General features: G+C 38.9%; 1 protein-coding gene across 1 annotated transcript in view; it reads right to left on the bottom strand.

The window, feature by feature from the left end:
• The window catches only part of SHC3 (SHC (Src homology 2 domain containing) transforming protein 3), a 54,689-nt gene that overhangs the window by 14,345 nt on the left and 18,227 nt on the right, over window positions 1–22,117 (bottom strand). Inside the window, exons 3-5 of the mRNA XM_009080766.1 lie at window positions 9,403–9,466; window positions 6,197–6,316; window positions 3,082–3,135 (exon numbers count right to left, since the gene is read on the bottom strand). Coding sequence (XP_009079014.1) covers window positions 3,082–3,135; window positions 6,197–6,316; window positions 9,403–9,466 — 238 coding nt within the window. The remainder of the gene's footprint in view (window positions 1–3,081; window positions 3,136–6,196; window positions 6,317–9,402; window positions 9,467–22,117) is intronic.

Here is a 22,117-nt window from a genome sequence, read left to right as displayed (position 1 = left end):
GAATGAGTTTGGCCTGTAAAAAAAAAGCACAGAAGAATAGCCCTAGCATTTTGTTCAGTAATTTTTTATGCATCCTGTAACACAGTGTCTGGACAATGACTAGAGTGAAAATAATGATGCATATCAACAAGTAAGGGGACAAGAAAAGTGACTATGTCTACAGTAGGCAAATAAAACAGAGCCAAGATAAAGGCCTGTGAGTTGTCTCACAGTTATCTGTACTGGGTAATTGTTGCTATTCTTCCTTGCTTCACTGTGCTTGTTTCTCAGGCCACGCTCTGAAACTCTCTGAGAGACCAGCACATGCTGGGCATTGCTCCCAAGAGACAGCTACGAGGGCAGAAAGTGAATGTGTGGATACAAATTGCACAGTGCTATTTAGTTTCAGGGCCAGAAAATGGTCCACAGATCAATTTATTTACTAGTTCAGGCATAGCTAATGGATGCATTTATGCCTGAGTAAGCCATAGATGTATCTCATACCTAGCGTGGGTGTGACAGTCTGGAGCCACCTACTCTTTATTTCCCCTGAAACCTCTGAGATTCAAGCTGACTATGACAAACCATTAAGGACCTAAGGTGGGCATATTTCACTGTGGCTACATTAGAAGACTCCCACTCAAAGACTATACAGGGATTGGCTGATGCCACAAAGTGGTCCTTGACATTCAAGGACTAAACCCAAGTACAAATGAGCTAGAATTTTCACCTCAAAGAAATTGCATTGGGGTGTTAAAAATCGGAGGCATGGCTGAAACTGAAGAACTATTGCCTTCATGGATCTCTGAGAGATGTGCCTTATTAGACCTTATAAGACCCTTCACCCTGAAATTTCAGCTGATACCTCAAAAACAGATGTCTTTTCTAGCAACCTGGAAACAGCCACCTGAAATTACTATGGATGAAAATTGTTTAGTGTATCATAAGGAGGGGCTGATGAGAGCTGAAGCAGATCCAGAAGACAGCCTTGGAAGTGAAATAAAACCAGTTCTGAAATGGTGTGTAAAAGCATTTGGTGGGGAGATTTTTATGTCAGAAACTGACTCATTGCAAAGGGGGTATTGAAAAAATATATATGGTACCCAAGCTGTTCTCCAGGACTGTGGAACATTTCTCTAGAGGCTACATTTTGAATACTGAAGATATTTAATTGTAAGGGAGTGAGAGGAAAGTTGTAAAGCTAATTGCTGTCATGAATGTGAGGTAGATATCCAGAGCAGAAAGTCAAATAGGGCAAAGAAATTAGGGTAGTCTCCCTTCATAATATAACAAACTCTAAAATTAAACCCAAGGGAATTAGTTTGTGAAGAAACACGGGTGCAGATCTAGGTTCACAGATATAGCCTTTCTCCAACCAGTTTAAATCTCATACGAGGAGATGGGCTCATGAGCTGGAGCCCATGAGCTTATGGTTGGGAGGTAGGTTGGTGGTGGCAGTTCTTCATCAAGTGGAAATCATGAAGGGCTGATGAAAGTTATGTCTGGATGACCCTCAGATGAGTAAATAAAGCTACGACTTAAATCACATCCTTGGATCTTGTCTTCTTCCACATGCAACCAGGATAAAGGCACCACCTGCTTTATGAACAAGCTTTTGAGTTAAAGATATCCCAGATACTAGACAACTGAGTTAAGCTTGTAGAGCATCATTAGATACTCATACCTACCCTCTTTCCCCAACCCTAGAATGAATTCATGCAGGAGTCCTCCTGGGAACACAACTTTACAATTTCACTGTATCTTGTTGGCTCCCTTGCACCCTGCAATTTTCTTTCTCTGGTAGCTCACTAACTCAGTAGCATGATTTTCGTATCTCTAAAACATTTGGAAGAACTTGTTTACTCTAAATCCAATCTCTACTGCTGTTCCTCTCCTCTTTCCTGGTAAATCACTCTATCAGTGGGCAGTGTGAAATGGTGTTTCCAGGACTTAGCATTTGGGATAGCAGATGGGGAGTGAAGAATCTTCTTACGGAGGCAGGGAACTGTGCTAATCACTCCTCTGCCCACTTCAGGAATTGTTCATTTGCAGCATCCATTGCAATCTGTTGTATTTCAAAGCTGCTGATGATCCATTTTTTGTTCCCCAGATTATTATGATATGGTGACCTTTTCCCCTCAGCAGCTGTACTGAGTTCGGCAAAGCTATATGGAGACTGAAGTTTGCTTTTGTGTTTTCTCAGGATAGTGAGATGAACAGAGAAAATGCTGAGGTTATTCACCTTAACAGAGTTGAACTGAGAGAATTAACTCACAAAGCAGGCTAGAAATTACCTTACCTGTACTTCATGACTGATAAATGACAGATAATCATATGATGGAAAGAAAGGCACTCATTAATTGATCCAGGTTTAAAAGCTTTCAAACCTCTAAGGTAAGAGGTGAGTAATGTCACTATTTTATAATTTTCCCATTGCTTCCTGAGTGACAAATACATTTTAAGCACATTTATTAATATGCCTTTGGATGGACTGCATAGAAAAATAAGCAAAACACAACAAACAGGAAACTGCTCTTTGATCTAAATGAACCAAATGTGTAGATGTATCTGAAAGCTTTGCAACACAAGAAAGATAGATCTGGGCTTTTCCTGAAAGCCTGTTTTCAAGCTGCATGAGAATAGCAAATAGACCTGAAGGCAGTATTTAGTACAGTCTTCTCAATGCACACTTAAAGATTACAAGAAAAATAAATGCATGCATTGCTATAAATAGAACTGCAACTTAGTCTATTGCTGTAAAAAGTGCAAAATAAAAACACTTGGGACAAAAATTCATATGATGTCTATATGACAATACTACATTACTCTGAAAAACAAAGCCCTGCTTATCAGTTACTACATGAATGCTCGAAGTCCCTTGATACTTTTTGTTTCAGTCATTCAAAGAGGAGGATCTATGAACGCTTGCTAGTTGTTCTCCTCATAAAGAGTTTGATGGCAACAATCCTGAAGAATTTATGAAACAAGAAACAGGAGATATTGTGGTTATATTTTTCTTTCAGTAAGATATGCCATAAATTTTGTCCCACAGTACTCATAAAGTGATATCTATGTGAGGGAAGGCTTTAAAGAAATGCTTACCGGATCACCTCCAGACGCAAAGGAAATAGATTGCATATGGTGATTTGCTATGATCTGTATGGATCAAAAAGAATAAACATGAGTCAGATGGTTTTCTTACAGGTTATGCTTTTGACTTCTTGTTTGGTTTGTATACAGGTGAAAATCCAAAATCAAAATCAAAATGACCTGCAAGGAGTGCAAAGAGTAGCATGACAATATAGACAAACTTACGGAGAATATATTCATTTCAATGTTCTTTACAACATGTCAGGACACTGCAAAACTGCTAAATGTGCACAGAACTCCAGTAAATCATATAGAGCTGCCAGACAGTATCTTTGGAGAAATTTTAATCTGCTAAAACTCACTTTCTTTATTACAGATAATGATGAATGAAGCAAAAGGTCCTATTCATCAAAACATTTTTCTGCTGATGCCGCTCTGATGAAATCAATGAACCTGTGCCAATCTGTACACCAGCTAACGTTTCTAACATTGCTTTTAACACTTACTGTGTCGTTTTATGCTTCAAACATCAACATGTTTGCAATATGCAAACAGAATTTTGAATCTAGCTGCAATGTAGCATTGTGGACAAAATCCCAGGCAAATTCCAGGGCATTTGAAAATCAAGTTGCTTATGTACAATTTACACTAATATGGTATTTCGCTGGGAAGACACAAATTGTCCTGAACCTCTAATACTAGCAAAATAGCTCTGCTATTCTGAGACTTAACTTGCAAAATCTTTTGACAATGAAATAATCTAACAACCAAGAAAGAACAGGTCATTTGAAAGAAACTTTCACTTGATACTTAGGTCACAGAAATCACATCAAGGAATTCATCTGGGATAAGACAGGACCCTATTTAGTACCTCAGAATAAGTGACAATAGTAATTTGGATCTTAATTTTTCAGTTTGGAGAGGGAACCACATACTTCAGAAGACCATTTTGGAGGGGAAAAAAATGCTAAAAAGATATTCTCTGTTTTCCCCATCCTGCATCTTAAAGACCTAAACTAGTGACTATCTTCCTTGGAAAGAAAAAAGCCTGATATGACTTTCTCTGGATGTTGCTGCTTCATAAGTCAGAAAGAGTTTATAACTATTTTTAGTGGTTTTTTTCATGGAAAGAGTATTTCATTTTCAATAGCCCTGCTTGTCACACAGAGAGCCTCTGGAAATGTGGTTAGTCTTTTAAGTGTTCACTGTTGAATTAGTGTTTCCTAACTCATCAGTGAGGATTTCTTTCTTGTTCTCACAAAGAAGAAGCAATCCTAACAATAGAAATGATATATTGAAGATCTGTTATATATTTAATTTGATTACTATCTTTTACTTCAGAATCATATAGAACAAAAATATTTCAGATTGTCTCTAAACTTCTTTTTCCAAATTTTAAGAAAGCTGAAAAGTGCTTGAAATCATTAGTTCAAGTCAGATTTATTTTTTTAAATTCCACAGTTAAACAGTTTAGTTTAGTTTAGTTTGAGGTAAGGGTATTCCTCACCTCTGCCAATACCAAAATACTGAATCAAGGCATGGCAATTACCAATGCCTTGCATTGATTAAAATGAAATGATTCCCTAATGTTGGCACATAGTTTAGAAACCTTTCAATCCATGCAAATCTGCATTTTAAAGAAATAAACAAAACAAAATCATCTTCCACTGTCCCTGCTTAACATGCTTATAGAACTGTTATGCAGGGATATATATCATTGCTTTCCTTCTACCCCAAAGGCCAAAAACACTGTCTTGTCTTGTCTTTTCTTTTCTTTCCTTCCAGCTCCTCTGGGAAAAAGAGGCTATTACAGAAGTTCACAGCCATCTTGCTGTGTGGGGCCTCAAAGGGCAAAGCTGCTGGGCCATGCTTATTTGCAAATCAAATGCTTGGCACATACTAGAAACAGGGGAGACCACAGCCAGACTGGGGATCTCTGAGAAACCAGACGTTTCCCAGGCCTGCTTCACACAGAAAAGCCTATCCCAAAAAGAATGTTGTGAGAGAAAGATGAACAATTTTGTCAACTCAGAGAAAAGACAAAACATCTGGGGGATGACTTTTCTCTGGGATAAATCAGTTTAACTCCTTTTCTACCCTGTCGCTGACTGAAGACAAGGCAACTTTCAGGGTTTGACACTTTCTTAGTAGGCCTAATTAACATCAAGTTCCTGCGCTTCTGACCGGTGGCAACTGTCCTTATGAAAAGCACTGCTGTGTATATTCCATAGTAAGACTACAAACTACTGCAACCAGACACAGCACTGCTCCCGCAGTCTCAGTGCTCACTGCAGAAGATTATGATGTTTTCTAAATAAGAATGAAGATAAATCAATGCAAACATGATAACAAACAGCAAGCTTTTTAATAGATAGTGTATGTATTCTTTCTTATTCTTTAATCCTGAGGGTCCAAAGGACTGCAGGAGTTTTATTTTTTTTCTCTCTACTGTATCTGGGCAGAAAGTTTTGTGCCTTAATGCAGTATGTAGCTCACAGCAAATAGCACAGCAGTGGCTACGCATGTCTGTCTGCTTTCTCTTTATATATACCCTGAGCAAGGATTTTTCTCATCTCATACATCATTCAGAAACCACTGCAGTGATTCCCCAAAGTCTGTCTGTTCCTTCAGCACAACGAAGAAGGAGAAATGAGCTACTTGAAAAAGACTGCCTTGTCTCTCTAACAGACTGGCCTTTCGCTGCACTGCAAAATCCCTGACACTGTATTTTTAGCAGCATCTCAGGAATAGTTTGTCCTTTAAGACTTTAAATGGGAAGAAAACAACAAAATTAAGAATACACAGTCAGTCGTTTAGTGGGTTACTCCAAACATATCCCCACTGAAACCTTGTAATTGTACCCAAAAAGAACTCCTATGACCAGAAAATGCCATTTCATGTCATAGGTCTTTTAAAAACAAAACCGATCTACCCAAAACATGGCAAGAAGAAAATGATTCATCAAATCTATGTTGAATACTGGAACAAACTATGACTCCTATGTTCTATCTTTTAATTCATTTTATGGACATTATTGAGGAATAATAACTGAGCAACCGATTTTTTTTAGTCATGCAGCAGACTGCTCACCAAAAGCCTTGCAAATTAATACAGAAGTTGCACTCACCTGCTTCGTATCAGGATTCATTAAATTTAGGCTGGTGGTGGAGATATTCAGCATTATGCTCATTCCTGCAAACTGAAGATTGCTCTTTCCCAAGATGCTAGAAAGAACTTTGCTTGGTGGCTGTGAGGAGTGGGGGAAAGAAAGCACATTTTTATTCTCTGTTTATTTCAGATGACCTTCATTGTATGCAGAGTTAGAGGTGATCATATAGGCTTCTAAAATGTTTATGACCTTTCAAAGATCATTCAATTGCAACAGCCATTTTTCTCTGAAAATCATTTCTCATTTATACTATTACTACTACTGCTACTATTACTACTACTGGTACAATCCAGGCAGGTATTCATCCACTCTTGACCAAACAAGGTTTTTGTGAGACAGAAAAGTCTTATCTTCACCAAGGGACCAAATGAGCAGAATAAGAAGAATGCCCTCAGTCAGTATCTTAAAATGACCATGTTCTTACTCTGGTAAAAATAGCTTCAACTCTTGAAAAGAAATCTGTTCTTTGCGCTGCATCTACTGACTGCTCTACCCGCTTCCCACATGGAAGTGGGACTCCAGTGATACTGATGGGAGGCTCACAAAATGGGGTACAGACTGTTACGGAACAGACAACTTTTAAAGGTCCCTTCCAAAAGAAACTTTGCTTGTAGACCTCTTAGGAGTAGGTAGAAGCCCAGACACAGGCTAAATAAAACCTCTACATGCTGGGGTACAACATGTCTAACTCAGAGAACAAGTACAAAGTGTTGAAATCTAATAAAGGGGATGTAATAATATTAATAACTTTTGTAGGCTTTTCACTAGCTCTTAGGAGGTTTTGTACCAATACAAGTTATGTTGCCAAAGCAAAATTTACAAACTTCTCACCTTTGACAGCTACGGGGAACCACATAACTGCATGAGAGCAGCCTCATTCAGTAACCATAGACTGTACAAAATCAGGTTGCAGTAACAGACCAAGTCCTACCACTTGTTCTACTTGCACTGGTGGATAACAGGCAGAAACTTATGCACAGGAAGGTCCACCTGAATATGAGGAAGAACTCCTTTACTGTGCAGTCACTGAGCACTGGAACAGATTGTCCAGAGATGTTGTACATGAGAGCAGCCTCATTCAGTAACCATAGACTGTACAAAATCAGGTTGCAGTAACAGACCAAGTCCTACCACTTGTTCTACTTGCACTGGTGGATAACAGGCAGAAACTTATGCACAGGAAGGTCCACCTGAATATGAGGAAGAACTCCTTTACTGTGCAGTCACTGAGCACTGGAACAGATTGTCCAGAGATGTTGTAGATTTTCCCTCACTGGAGGTATTCAAGAACAGTCTGGACACTGTGCCACGTCTGTCGGGTGTCCCTGCTTCAGGAGGTAGTGTGGCCCAGATAACCCACTGTGGTCCCTTCCAACCTGACTGACTCTGTGATCCTGTGAACATTTATGCTGGTCATTAGGATAAAAAGGCAAAGCTGTGACTGGAGGCAGTGTTCTTCTGCACTGTATTTGCATTTGTCCTATGCTGCCTGCAAGCTTGGAAAGTTTTGTTCCTAGCAGGATGGACACATCTGCGCTTCTATAGTCCTTAAATTTTACATGTATTCAGTTTTAGCTTCTTCTCCTTCTGTTTAACTGATTCAAAACACACTACCTACATAGTGCTCATACATGACATTTGTGCTACACCATTTTAACATTGTCATGTTACAGAGTTAGTCCTTCATTAACTGCTCAATAAAACAAACTCTTTTGAATATTCTTGTTTCTCTTCTTTTCTTAAACCTTCATGATTCTCAGGTCAGGCCTAAGGATCACCTGCTCACAGTGTGGGTAAAGTGTGCAAACTTGGCCTCAGGAAGTACATGTCACCTTAACCAAATTCATAACCAATAATCATGATGAATGTACAGCCCAGCAAAGGAGATCTGTCTTTGACATTAAGCTGATTCTGTTGCTGAGCAAATTTTCTTTTCAGCCAGTACACTGACTTTTAAAATACTATTTCTTTTCAACAACTGATAAGTGACATCGCATCTAAAGCCAGTAATATGGCAAGGCATCTCACGAGGCACTTGGGATTCTGTTTAAATTGCTTTTTCAACTATATTTTGCACAATTTTGCTTTTTGAGGAAAAAGCTACTTTTGTCCTTACTTTTAGGTTTAAAACAAAAAGACAGAACCAAGAAATGCCAATGAGATGAATTTGGTGGTGGGGAAACCATCGTTTCTGTGATAATTACACTGTGACATATGTTGTCACATATGGCTTTTTTTACCAGGAAAGATTCTCCATTGCAAACAAGGGTCATTTCATCCCATCCCTTTCTGCTGAGATTCTACTTAGATAGTGGAGCAACTGGGAAACAGGTAGACCTTTTTCTTCACCTGCCCATTCTCCTCCTGTGCCCAAGAACACACACACAGGCTATAAGCAACTCCATCCTGTGCTTCTTCCCTTAGAGTTACCATTACATCCCAGCTTTGCTGCCAGGTGTCTGGAAGAACAGGCACTGCAAGACTGTTGAGAGCCATCAGTACAGTAGCTGAGCCAAGGCTTCCTCTGTTCCCTGTCTGAAGATTCTATCTCCTACCACACAAATGAAAGCAAAAGCATGACAATAACCATGTCAGGTACACACTGGACCCACCATCAGTGCTGGCCACTGAGCATTGGTCACAGGTGTTTATGGAAAGAGCAAAGGGTCATCTCATATGTTCTCTCCATTTCCAGAAATCAGTGGTTTCCAAACTCACTAAATGCCACCAGTAGAACTATCCTCTAAGAGCAGATCTAATTACTATCAAAATTATGTATGTTTTTGGCTCCTGCCTTATCTTCCAGCACCTATTTCCATGATTTACTCATGCATTTTATGAAAAGGCATCCCTTTTTTTTAAACTCTTCCACCTGCAATCTACAAAGAAAGGAAAGTAAAAGGAGGGGGCTTCTACAGAAGGAACATAAAGGCAAGCCCCAATCTCTATCCTAAATATATTCATACTTCCAGATGCCTACATAAGCAGATCCTGACCAAAAGGGCAAGCAGCAACATACAGTAGGTGAAAAGAGCCAATACTTTAAATGATTAATGATCTGCAATTCTCAAAGCTGCTTTAAAGTCACCTGCCTGCTGTTCCTGTTCTCCTCTGTGTTGAACTAAGAAAATACTGTCAAATGCACTACAAGAAAACAAAAATACCTTTCGTTTCTTGAAGGCTCCTTTGGCACCAGGCACGGCTTCACAAACACGACTGATTGCTTCCCTGAAGAGACAGAAAAAAAAGCTTTATGGCAAATGCGTGTGTGGGTTTCTTCATTACACTTGAAATGCACTATAGAGAACAGTTAGTTTCAGATCATGTTTTTGTTCACAAGTGAGGATAGTTAGTGGGTCAGTTAGCTTTTTTCTAGAAAAGAAAAGGTTTTCTTGCACTATCAAAAAGACTTTTTCTCACTGTAAATTGGAATATTAGTCTTAATGCCTTCTTTCAAGTCTCATTTTTGTATATTGTTAAACACCCTTTTTTAAAAAAAAAAAAGGCTTTCTTCTAATTAGAGAGTTAGAAAGTAACATTTTTCTCATTACTATACTGTGCACTTTTCCAGGCAGAGCAAAACAACCAGGCTTTAGAGAGTATCAGAACCCTAAATATTCCTCGCAATATGCATGTGGTATACAATACATGTGATGCAAAAAATTTTAATTGATATGTGTTCAGTACAATCTAAATAATCTATTACTGGCTCTATTTTTATATTGTAAGCAAAATTAATGCCATTAACATTTTGCTTCTGTTTTCTAATATTGCTTCATTCTTCCCATTGCGCTCAAGGAAACTGAAAGAAATGCATGTTCAAAATTGATTTGAATCCACACCCTCTCATAGAAGAGTAACTGAATACCACAAAAACTCTTGGAATCATACCTCTATAAACAAATTTTATAGTTCTTTTCGGTATTTAACAACTTATTATCTGAATAGCCAATCTGGTCAGTGTTTAGAATTTGCCCTGTGCATACAGAGACCCTTCTGTGACCACCAGCTATGAAGCTGTGAGACAGAACAGTTGCACTAGAACATGCAAAGATGATGCCAAACCTTGTTTAACTATTTGTAATGTATTTGAAAACTAACAGCACATTATATTTAGAGCCAAAACCATGCAAACAATACCTATTTTATGCAAAGAAAAAAACCCCAAACCACAAAACAACAGAATGGGAGACAATGTACAAAAGCTAAAGAACAGTCAAAATAAACAAAACCTTGAAACATCATCTAGACAAAAATATAAATGATTTTAACTTTATGCCATGTGCAGAATATTTCAGCTATGCATTAGGTGAAGGCACAGGATCAACACAGATCAACACAGAAGGCACAGTCAGGAAAAAAATGTCATATAGTTATCAGCATTCTATGTAAAATGTCTCAACACATGTGACAGACTAATCTGGTTTCAATCAGTAATTGCTATATAGTTATACCCTGGATGCTTTTAGCTAGGGCCCAATCCAAAGTTTGAATCACCTGAAAGTACCACATGAATTTATTATTTTTGGGGGGTGGGTGCTTGTGGGGATGGAATGGGCCTTGAAGCAAGTTTACAGTCCTGCTATTTTGAAGAAATGTGAGATTTATAGCAAGAGATAGTGAAAAATCAGGCACACAATCCTTTCTTCAGGTCTAGAGGACAGCTTGTCTCTTGTTGCTTTCTTCCCTCAACTATGCCTCCTTATCTAATTAAATTGCCCTTCACTACAACCCCTGCTTTGGATATGCACTCAGACCATCATAGCTACAATAACACTCCATTTCAAAGGTCAGTGCTTGTACTTAGTTCCCACATATACCACAACATTACTTTGACTCCAAAGTAGTATTTTAGTTAAAGCAGTAACTAACTTTTCTTACAGAGCAAGTGAAAAGCAGTTGGTTTAGAAGAGCAGCCCTGATGCATCTTAGAAATAAAGCACAAACATAACACACAGTGATCGTCATGATACTGAGACACAGGTTACTTCAGAAAATGTAATCAGGAAAAATAAATATTATTCTTGTCAAAAGAAGAATTCACAAAAAATGCTTTTCTTTGACTCAGGAAATACAGACATTACATTTTACAGAGCCATACTCTCTGGCTATTGAGCTAAAACTTGTGGTTTCCCATTTCTTTCTTCCCCTGAACCATATTCTTTGGAGACAATGAGGTGGGAGTCCAGGCCACCGCTGGTCTCCAGCCCACTTCTGTCTTTCAGACCCATGCCTCTTACTTCAGTAGGTGTGTCTGAGCTTCCTGGGTATTCTGGCCACAAGTTGCTTTCACAGAGACATCACCAGCTCTTCATCCTCTTTGTCTCCTCCAGAGGTACAACTAGCACATTGAGATACCTCATAGGTTTTGCCTCTTACAGAAAGGTTTTGTATTTCAGAGATATGAACTGTGCTTGAGGGATAAACTCAGCTGTAATTTCCTTTCTCTTCCTGTTTGCCTCCACCATCTTCTTTCTCTAGCTGCAACATGGGGCAGATAGGGAGCAAAGGGAATTTTCAGGCCAACGCACCTGAGAAAATATGTGTACAATCTTCTTATTTTTCTAGTGCAGGGTTGGGATTTGTAGCACTTTTGCTACTACCTCTTCTGTCCGCCAGCTCCTGATAACCAGAGTAAAGTGAGTTACTCAATAGACTCATCTGAATCAAGGACCTTATTGATCAAAACTGCTACTTGGGTGTAGGAGAGGAAATGCACCAGCTGAAAAGAATGAAGCCCAGGATACAGGGTTGGCAAAGTAGCCTTGGCTTTTGTACTCCCTGCCTTGGCAGACCAGGGAAAGCACTGAGCCAGAGAAAAGTTGGGCTATATGTCCTCTCATTCAGTAACAAAGCACAATACATTTTCCAACTATCTGTCTTCCTTTTAGTAAAATATCTCAGCTTTACTTAACTTGGTGCTCCAAAAGATTGAGACTCTTCAGTTTTTGAAAATCTGTGAATACTAAATGTATTCAAGCCACTGCAGAGCTAAAGTTAACAACACTTCTGGTGCAAGTGGGGACTTCAGAAAATATCTTCATCGAGCAATTCTGCATAGGGTAGGTCAGAATGGTCTGGCAGTAACTCACTGTAGGTTTGCAACAGAAGGCACAATATTTTCCTATGTTGGAGTTAAGGAGTCTGAAAGAATTATTTGAAGAAAACAAGAAAAAAAAGGATGACTGAATATCTGCCACTGCACTGATACACACTTTTTCTAAGGGTCACCAAGATGATTAGAGGTAAGGGAACTGGGATTGTTCAGCCTGGAGAAAAGAAGGCTTTGGGGTTAAATGCAACCTTCCAGTACCTGGTAGGAGCCCAAAAGAAAAATGGCAAGAAACTTTTTCCAAGGGTGTGGGGTGACAGGGCAAGGGGGAAAGGCTTCAAACTGGAAGAGAATAGGTTTAGACTAGATGTTAGGAAGAAAGTCTTTACTGTGAGGGTGGTGAGGCACTGGCACAGGTTGCTCAGAGAAGCTGTGGATGGCCCACCCCTTGAAGTGTTCAAGACCAGCTTGGATGGAGCTTTAAGTAACCTGGTCCAGTGAAAGGTGTCCCTGCATGTGGCAGGGTGGTTGGAACTAGATGATCTCTAATATCCCTTCCAATCCAAACCATTCTGTGATTTTAGGATTCTATGGCAGTTTCCAAATCACTCTGTGTAGAATATTCTAGATCATTTCAAAAGGGTCTTTACACAAATAGCCTGGTGATGTGGAAAAGACAGCATAAAGATTTCTTTCCAGGTTGCATTACCAGGCAGCACAGTGTAGCCAGAAGCTTTTTATGCAGCAAATCAAATTTGCAAATGCTGTAGCAGCACAGACACCTGAGCCACAAATCAAGCCCAGGAATAGATATTGCTTACAGGTTGAGAGTGCTGTCACCTGACTTCTGCACAGAAACACTTGCCTAAGAAAGGCAAAAGCAGAAGTTCTTCATATATCTGCGTGGCAAAAAGTTGCAAAGAGTTTGGAAAAGGTGGATATGACTACATCTACTTCCATTCAGTAAGAAAGTTTTTCAACATAGGGACACATTGCACCTTTCTAAGCTGCATGCTGTTGCATTAGCTAGGCTCAGCCAAAGCCCAGTGTAGAGCTATCCTGATCTCTTGTAAAATTAGCTACTGTGCTGTCTGCAGTAGGGACCACATGCTGAGTTCCAAATCTGTTCAAGAGTATATTCTGCTTTGCAGATGGTCATACTGTGGAGTCATTTTCTTGGCACAAAACATGTTGTGTATTTTGAATATAATTTCAGCACACAAATGTATCCAGTAAAAAATTACCAGTGTGTGTTTTCTGAGACTGTACCATTCTGCTTTAAAGTGACTTGCCATCTGAGACAGAAAAAAGGACAATTTACATTGCTATTTTGTTCCATTAAAAAGGCTAATTCCCTGATATTTTTCATAGCTTTAGTGATATTTTACTCTGTTATATAAAGTAGCCCACTCAGGAAGCTGAAATTTTCTCCTCTATATAACACCATCACATGAAAATACTCTCCATTCTTGTGGTTTCAGACATTTCTTGGCTGTGATGTTTTGTTGTTGTTGTTCTTAATTAATACAATATAATTGATTAAAAACCAGAATTCTGGAACTCATATACAAGCACATACAAATGCTACAGATTTTCTCAACATGTTTGGAAAAAGTAAAGCCATCTCAAATAATAAGATGAGAAAATGCGACTAGTTTTTAGTCTGAAACGTTTTCTATTACAATACCTATAAACTCTTGTTAACACATTCTAGTATTCTGTAGTTCCCAAGCTTACCTTTTCCACCTGCAAAGCTTAGGACTTCACAGGTTAAAAAAACAGACATCAGAAGACAGACATTCTAATGGAAGCATGACATGACTGGAAGATTTGTACAGAAGGCTCACAGTTATTTCTTAGCAGTACTATATTCTTGTCAATTTTTAAATCATTAGCAAATATTGTACCAGTATTTGCTGAGGAGAGACAAAGTCTACTAAATATAAAAAAACTTGCTTCTGAAAAACAAAAATAAAGGAGACAAAACCACATTTTTAGAAATCTGTTTAATAATTGAAGCATTATTTCTTCATTTGCAAAACAGGCAAAATGAGCATGTGCTGTCTGAAGTAGTACAGAGGACATTCACAGGCTCTGAAGACTAAACCAGCATAATACTGTTTACAGAACTTTAAATGCCAACTGGCAGATTGACCATGTCTGGAAGATGTAGGGCTGAAGAAGCAGATAAGGAAAATTAAACACAGGGTATGGGCAGGAAGGGGAGACTAACTCTGTGGCATAGATGTACCTACTGCCAGAAATTCAGAGTACCATGCAGGGGGTACCCCTGCAGGGAATGCTCCCCAGAAAGTGGTGCAGAGACCAAGCAATGACATTTGTCCCACCATCCTGACCAAAGTGAAGCCTGTCCTGGTGGGAAGCCTGGAAGAAAAGGTTTGTGACATCAGCAGATGTGTCATACAAACTAATACCACTCATAGAGCAAGGAAACAACAACTCTTCTTTCTGTCAGCTCCCCATTTTGTTTCTTCAAATGGAGCTTTTTCATATGTAGAAAATCTACAGGCGGAAAATGAAAGGAAGCTGGCCAACTTAATTTTTGGTTTATTGAATAAGCTTTATACAGTAAAAATGGTTTGCTTTAGCAATTCTTAGACATAGACTACAACACACTACTAAGTATGTAGTATTGCAACCTATCAAATGATTGTTATTCTTATGCTCCTTCATCTTCAGTGTGAGAGTGACATTAGTCTTCTAAGAGAAGCCAATGCACTTGTGAGGAATCTTATGCTTTTACTGCCAAAGAAACTTTTTAGCCATTGGTATGCTCAAAGACATCTCTGTTCTCAGTATTTATAGATGACCTAATTTTAAGGAATATTTAAGACAATTTCTGTACAATTTGTACCTTCTTTTATAACATCCAAGTAAGTTTCAGAAACCCACTTTCATTCATCAGGAACAGAGAAGTCTACCTGATCCTGATGACTTCTTCTAATAGAGTAGCTCTGAACAATAGTCTTATCTTAAGAAATGTACAATGAAACTTGTTTATCCAGCAACACACCTGATTTAGATATATGTCTTCACTCTGCATGCATATATAGCTTTTATGAACATAAAGTGGTGGTATACAAAACCTCGGTGTTGAATGCACACCTACAAAATCTTCACTATAAATAACCCTCCATCAGCCAAGAATATGGTCAATGACACTTAAAAACTAAAGAAAAAAAAAGGATTTGAAGTTTTAGATCTGTTAAGCAGCTCAATCCTTCAACTTCTTCAGTGACCTTCAGACTTTTTTCCATTCTAGCTATTTATCCTAGTACTGGATGGAGAGAGAGAAATTAAAACTGTTTTCTGTTGCTAAATCAGGATTATAGTAACCTCCAAACTCAGTCCAGCCTCAGGGACATTTACTAAGGTATCTTCTCTCTCAGAGTATACAGAAGATAGTTAAATGACACAGAAAACCTTACAAAAGTAAAATGAAAACACTTAGTCTAACAAATATTTTTCTCTAACCCCTAATTGGCTTCATGTCCAAAGCAGAACTTTGGAGGCAGGTATCTTATAAAAAGCCTTTTTTTATTAATGATTGAAGTTCTAATCCTGCCCTTTTGAATAACTGGATAAGATAGGTGACATTTCATAAATATAGAAGCAATGTTTGCCAAAAAGGACTGTCCAGTGGTGATAAACTGTCTGGTGTGACTGGACATGTCATATGAGCAACATGCAAACTCTTTGTGCTATCATTTCTTTATATAATCAAGCTGCTAGGTGCTATTAGCAGAACTTGCGAGTGTCTTGGTTTCCAAGTTTCTAGGCAGCTGTTAACTTTGTACTGAAATTTGCATTTAAAACATGCTAACTCCATTCTGCCTCTTCTGCAGAGCCATGTGAAGTCTCCAGCTTTCTGAAAACCCATCATACAGCTATATTCATGACTGCTTCCCTGACTATTTGGCTTTCAACCTTCTACCCTCCCCATTCCCTAAGAGGCTCTTTGCTTTCTTACAAAAGGAAGTGGAATGGGGGACCTCAATTAATTACTCTCACTCTCCCTTTGTATTTCTATATATTTGTCAAATTATTCCAAACACAAGGTGTCATTTTCCACACTAATACTACATTGAAAATACAAGATTCCAGTGTTAGGCATACAAAACCCTATTTATTCTACCCCATTTCTGTGCTAATGACAGCTAAACTAGCAAATGTAACTTATTGTCTATCAGGCACTATAGCTGTCATTGCCCCTGTATGAATTATAAGGTGTCCTGTATGAATTATAAGGATGTCTCCATCCTCTTTCCTGGAGAACCGAGCAGTGGTCAGCACCCCATCCTTCCCACAGCTTTGACTCCGAAGTAACTCTGCACATCTGTTCCTGTACGCAACGGTGTATCTACACCGCGGTTGGTATATGTGTTCTGCTATTCCCTAGGCACCATCCCCTAAACTCTACCCAACATCCTGAGTCCACATAGCAGAAAGCAGAGGTGAACACACTCACCTTCCAAGCAAGACAGCATGTTAAGAAGAACACTGAATACAGAATTCACTGCAGATAACACATTACCTATCCACTTTCAAAAATCACAGGAGAAACCTTCTTCCTTTTCAATGTCTTCCACTCTTTTTTTCAGTGATGCTTGCTGACGATGAATTTCTGCAAAGATTACAGATATAGGTGAAACACTACATCAACTGAACTTCATTCATATTGTTTAGCATTGGACTCAAATCCAGCTCTAAAATTTGGATCTCCATCATCTCTCCTCCAGAAGCTTGAGATATTGGCACAAATGGATTTCTTTTAATAATTTTACTAATAAAGTTCAGGCCACAAATTTGCAGAGGAATCTTTCCGGCCCAAGAGATTTCACGGAGAGGACTGGTATCAGAGTAGGATTTGGGTCCACTGCTGATATAAAGTATTTCAGTTCTCTGACCGACTCGCTATTTACACATCATACAGCATAATGTTTTACTCAGCTTAGGGAGGTGTGACTTTCTGACTCTGCATGCAGTAAACTGATGGCATTCAATTAAATGCCAAGGAACATGCAGCCTTTTAGTCCAGACCCAGCTGTACAACAGTGCATGCAACATCTAATTCAAACCAGTGCATAACTCACTCATGCATACAACACAGTAGTGAAGACTCATTACACTGGAACAGATTTAACAATAAGCATACAAACATATTACATGAACTGCAAACATTGCACATGTTTCAAAAGAATTTTACCTGATTTTTAACAGCTTTTTAATAAAAAGCCCAGTGGCACAAAGGGCCTGGCCACGGAATCTTAAGAGTAGCCTCTTTCTGTGATGATGATGGTAGGTTTCCGATGAATTTTAACCAGTTGCCACCTGCAGTTAGCTCAGCAGTCTCGCCTGCTAGTCCTCCTGTTCCTCCACTACGTTGAAAATTAAATGCTTCTGTTCATCTTGTTGCCCAAGAAAGTCATCTTGACTTCACATGTGTTACAAGAATTATCAGTGGATAATTAATGATTAAACATGTGGATTTAGCTGGATTTCATTTATCATTATGTATAACTGCTGACCCTTATCTTGTGCATGCATTTATTTGCTCAAGAATTCACATGACATTCATTACAGAAAAGAATAAATACAATACAACTGATTAATACTACTCTAGTTCTTCCATTTCCCCTGCAGTGAGAGAATCTTGAAACATCAAATGTGCAATGATGAAGGAAAAATCTATTATAATTGTACAGAGCTGTTCATTTTTCCTCAAATCAGATCCAAAATTAGGACAGCAATACCTTTTGGCACCAGCAAGGCTGTTAAGATCTGATGAAGAGTATGACAAGTGAAAGTGCTTGCTCACTGCTTTAACATGAAGATAAACGTATTGCTGCAAGTTTCAACATTTTAATTTACAAAAAGTGAAAAGGTAAACCAAACACAAGTTACAGCAGGTAACAGCATTAGGTAGCATGAGCTGATTTTTCATGTGACTCTGATAAGAAAGGAAAGACCACTGACCAAACTACTTACACTGGGGCTTTGATGCAATTCCTGGAATTGAAGCCAAAGTTATTAATTTGCCAGATTGCTCCATGCATACACACTGATGCATATACTTTCCTAATGCATTATAACAGCTGATTTTCAAAGTCACTCAGAATATCTGGATCACTACTTCCCATGAACTTCTTATATCTAATTCACTAGATAACTGGAAATCTTAGCCCAATTTTTAAGTAATTTCTAAATGTTCACTCAACAATTTAGTGCCATTTACAAGCACTAATTCAGAGTTGCCTGTAACTGAGACTAATGATTTGTCTAAAATAATGCCCAGAGTTTTCAGAGGAGCCAATGACTACCTCTCACTCTCCCAAGACTGAGCCACACACGCTTTTTCTTCTAGGAATTGATGCTGTTTATTTTACTTCAGGGTTTTGCTCACCTTCAAGGCTAGCAGAGACATAAAGTGAATGTGCAATAACTGAAAGACAGAAAAAAAGGCAAATGTAGAATTCCTAATGACTGACTTCCTATGTCTGATCTCTGCAACATAGAGAAGTAAGGGTAAGAAAGCAGGCAGGGATGGGGATGTGATGCAGTGCTAGAAAGAGAGTAAGTGCTTTGTACATGTCAAGCACAATGCCTGCTTATTATGAAGAGATGCATCCAGACTTCCACAGTAAATCAGGTAACTTGACTCATTTTTTTTCTAACTGATTTTAATCATACTTAGTAAATACTGCTTAATGTCAGAAGTCATATCGGCACAAGAGAGATCACTTTCTTCTATGACTGGTTTTGCTAGGTCTTGGAAAAATAACAGTTCAAACAGTTGTGATGCATGCAGTAGGATCAATTAGGTTATGGGTTAGAAAGGGATCACAGCTGCTATGACATCTGTTTCTCCAGTTATAGGAAACAGCACAGAGAAGTTTACACAGGGAAGTTTTTACTGCAGCTGTGGATCTAGCTTTGTCAGCTGAAGCAGTCACAGCTAACATCAGTAAGTCCACAGACCCAAGAGCTGCACTGCATCAGAAGCCATCAGGTTACAGGACAGTTTCCTTACTGGTGGAAGGATGCAGAGAAGTCAGCAATGGACATACCCAAAAATAAATGCATGGCGTAGTAGACATAAATGTAACTTTCAGGTGCTTTTATTTTATTTGCAATCAAAGGGCTGCATAGACCCTTTGGTGCCAGGTGTCTTCTTAAGAGGGAATTGGTGCCTGTAATATCAGAACATCAACCTTATTAATTCAGTACATACCTTGAGGCCCATGTTACGTTTCTTAATACACATGAAAATATTAATCAGCAGACATGAATTTTATCAATTCCCTAATAATATTTTCTTACTAAACAATAGACTTGTATGTGAAATGCTACATTACAAAGTATATGAGTGCTGAAAACTTCAGATGTGTCAAGGGGATTTCTAGAGCCATATGAACTAATGAAATGCAGACCAAGATGGAGATGCTGATTTAAAAGTCATCTAAAGACTACTACTTTCAAAAAATGTTTTAGATCAGGAACTATATGATGAGTTTTCATTGTTTTATGATAAACAAAAAACTGTAAATGCAAAATGAAAGGCAAAACAGGAAGATAAGGCTTCCTGTTTCAAAAAAATATTCTGTGCTCTAGGTATGATCAGAGGAAGATGGGACAAAAAAAGACAACCATGTAGTCAAATACACCATACCTTCAACAGAAAAAAAGTATAATTCCGAGCTGGTTTCACAGTAAAAGCCAAGAATCATTTTTTTGTATTAAAGGAACTGCAAGGCAAAGATATCTTGTTTGTGCAGACCATATTGCTTCAGATCACCAAATATGCTTAAGTATTAATGGCAGAATAGTGTCTTTAAACTAGGTAATAAGAAAAATATAACATTGTTCCAGTGAAGACACATAGCAAAGGAAACTGTGCAGAAAGCTGAATTCACTTCACTGCCAGGTAGAGAAAACAAACCCAATAATTATCACAACTGTTTCATAAGCCAGTATCATTGTACTTCAAAGTGGCAAACACAAACATACAACCTGTGTTGGAACTACAAGTGTGCTTAGTAATGAAATAATTTTAAAAGGTCACTGCTGCAAATAAATCAGAAATGTACATGATGAGGTTTTTAAAAAGTACAGGAGTAAACTTCTCAAATGCCTCCATAGTCTACATTGCCTGAAAACCAGAATTCTGCCATTTACTTCTCCTTGTGCTTTTAAGCCTCTCATCAGTACAGTATCTTGAAAAAAATGATCAATTTTTTGTGAGGACTTACGAGGTCTGATTCAAAATTACTGTATGCAAGTGTAACTCAAAGTCAATGCATATAGACCATACAATCAGCATCCAAGCCTAAAAAAAAATAATTTTTCTCATTAGAATCATCAAGGTTGGAAGAGATCTTTAAGATCATCAGTCCAACTGTCCACCTAGCACTATCGCTGTAACCCCTAAAACACTAAACTGTATCATTCAGTACCAGATTCTGACACCTCTTAAACACCTCTAATTATGACGGTGACTCCACCACCTCCCTGGGCAACCTATTCTAATGTCTGACCATCCTAGCAGTGAAATTTTTTTCTAATATCTAGTTTCAATCTCCCCTGTCTCAGCTTAAAGCCATTTCCTCTAGTCTTCTCACTGCAGTCATGGCAGAAGAGATCATCTCCCACCTCTCTACAACCCCCTTCCTGATAGTTCTAGAGAGCAATGAGGTCACCTCTGAGTCTTCTCAAAACTAAACAAACCCAATTCCCTCAGTCATTTGTCATAAAACATGTCCTCTAGACCTCTCATGAGCCTTTCTGTCCTTCACTGGACACGTTCCAGCATCTTGAAGTCCTTTTAAAAGTGAGAGGCCCAAAACTGAACACAATACTCAAGGTGTGGCCTCACCAAGGCCGAGTAGAGAGCAATGATCACTTCCCTAGTCCTGCTGGCTTCACTGTTCTTGGTAAAGGCCAAGATGCCATTGGCCTTGGCCACCTGTGCAGACTGTTGGGTCATATTGAGCCACTGTCAACCAGGACCCCAAGTCCCTTACTGATGAACTCTCAAGTCACTCCTCCCCCAGCCTGCAGCACTGCATGGGGTTGTTGTGTCCCAAGTGCAGAACTCAGCACTTTGCTTTATTGAACCTCATGCAGTTGTCAGCCTATTGATGGTGTCTGTCCAAGTCTCCCTGTAGAGCTTTCCTACCCTCAGGCAGATTGACATTCTCACCCAGCTTAGTGTCATCTGCAAATTTCCTGTGGGTGCACTCAATTCTCAAGTCCAGATTATCAATAAAGATGTTAAACAGGACTGACCCCAATACTGAGTGCTGGAGAACACCACTAGTGACAGGCCATCAACTGGGTTTAGCTCCAATAACCACAACTCTCTGGACCTGGGCATCCAGCCATTTTTTTACCCACTGAAGGGTCCACCCATCCCAGCCATGAGCAGCCAGTTTCTCTGTCTGAGAATGCTGGGGAAGAGAGTGTCAAATGCTTTACTGAAATGCAGATAGACCACATCCCCAGCCTTCACATCATCTCCTAAGTGAGTCACTTTTTTATAGATCATATTGGTCAAGCAGGACATTTCCTTCATAAATCCATGTTCACTGAGCTTGATGCCCTGGTTGTCTCTTGCCAGTTCCCTCATTACTCTGGGGTGGATTTCATCAGGGCCCATTGACTTGTGAGCTAAAAGAAATAATTAGCTGTCTATGGTATGAAAAATGGGTTATGGTAAACTTACTGGCAACTGTAAGATGCCTCAAAGACATGAAATTCAAGCACTGTACCCAGTCATCTCAATCTACATGTGTTTCTTTGGAAAGTAT

This window comes from Acanthisitta chloris, unplaced genomic scaffold (genome assembly GCF_000695815.1).
Source record: "Acanthisitta chloris isolate BGI_N310 unplaced genomic scaffold, ASM69581v1 scaffold19768, whole genome shotgun sequence".
NCBI lineage: Eukaryota > Metazoa > Chordata > Aves > Passeriformes > Acanthisittidae > Acanthisitta > Acanthisitta chloris.
The sequence above is the reverse complement of the archived record's forward strand: the minus strand, read 5'-3'. Positions and strand labels throughout refer to the sequence as shown.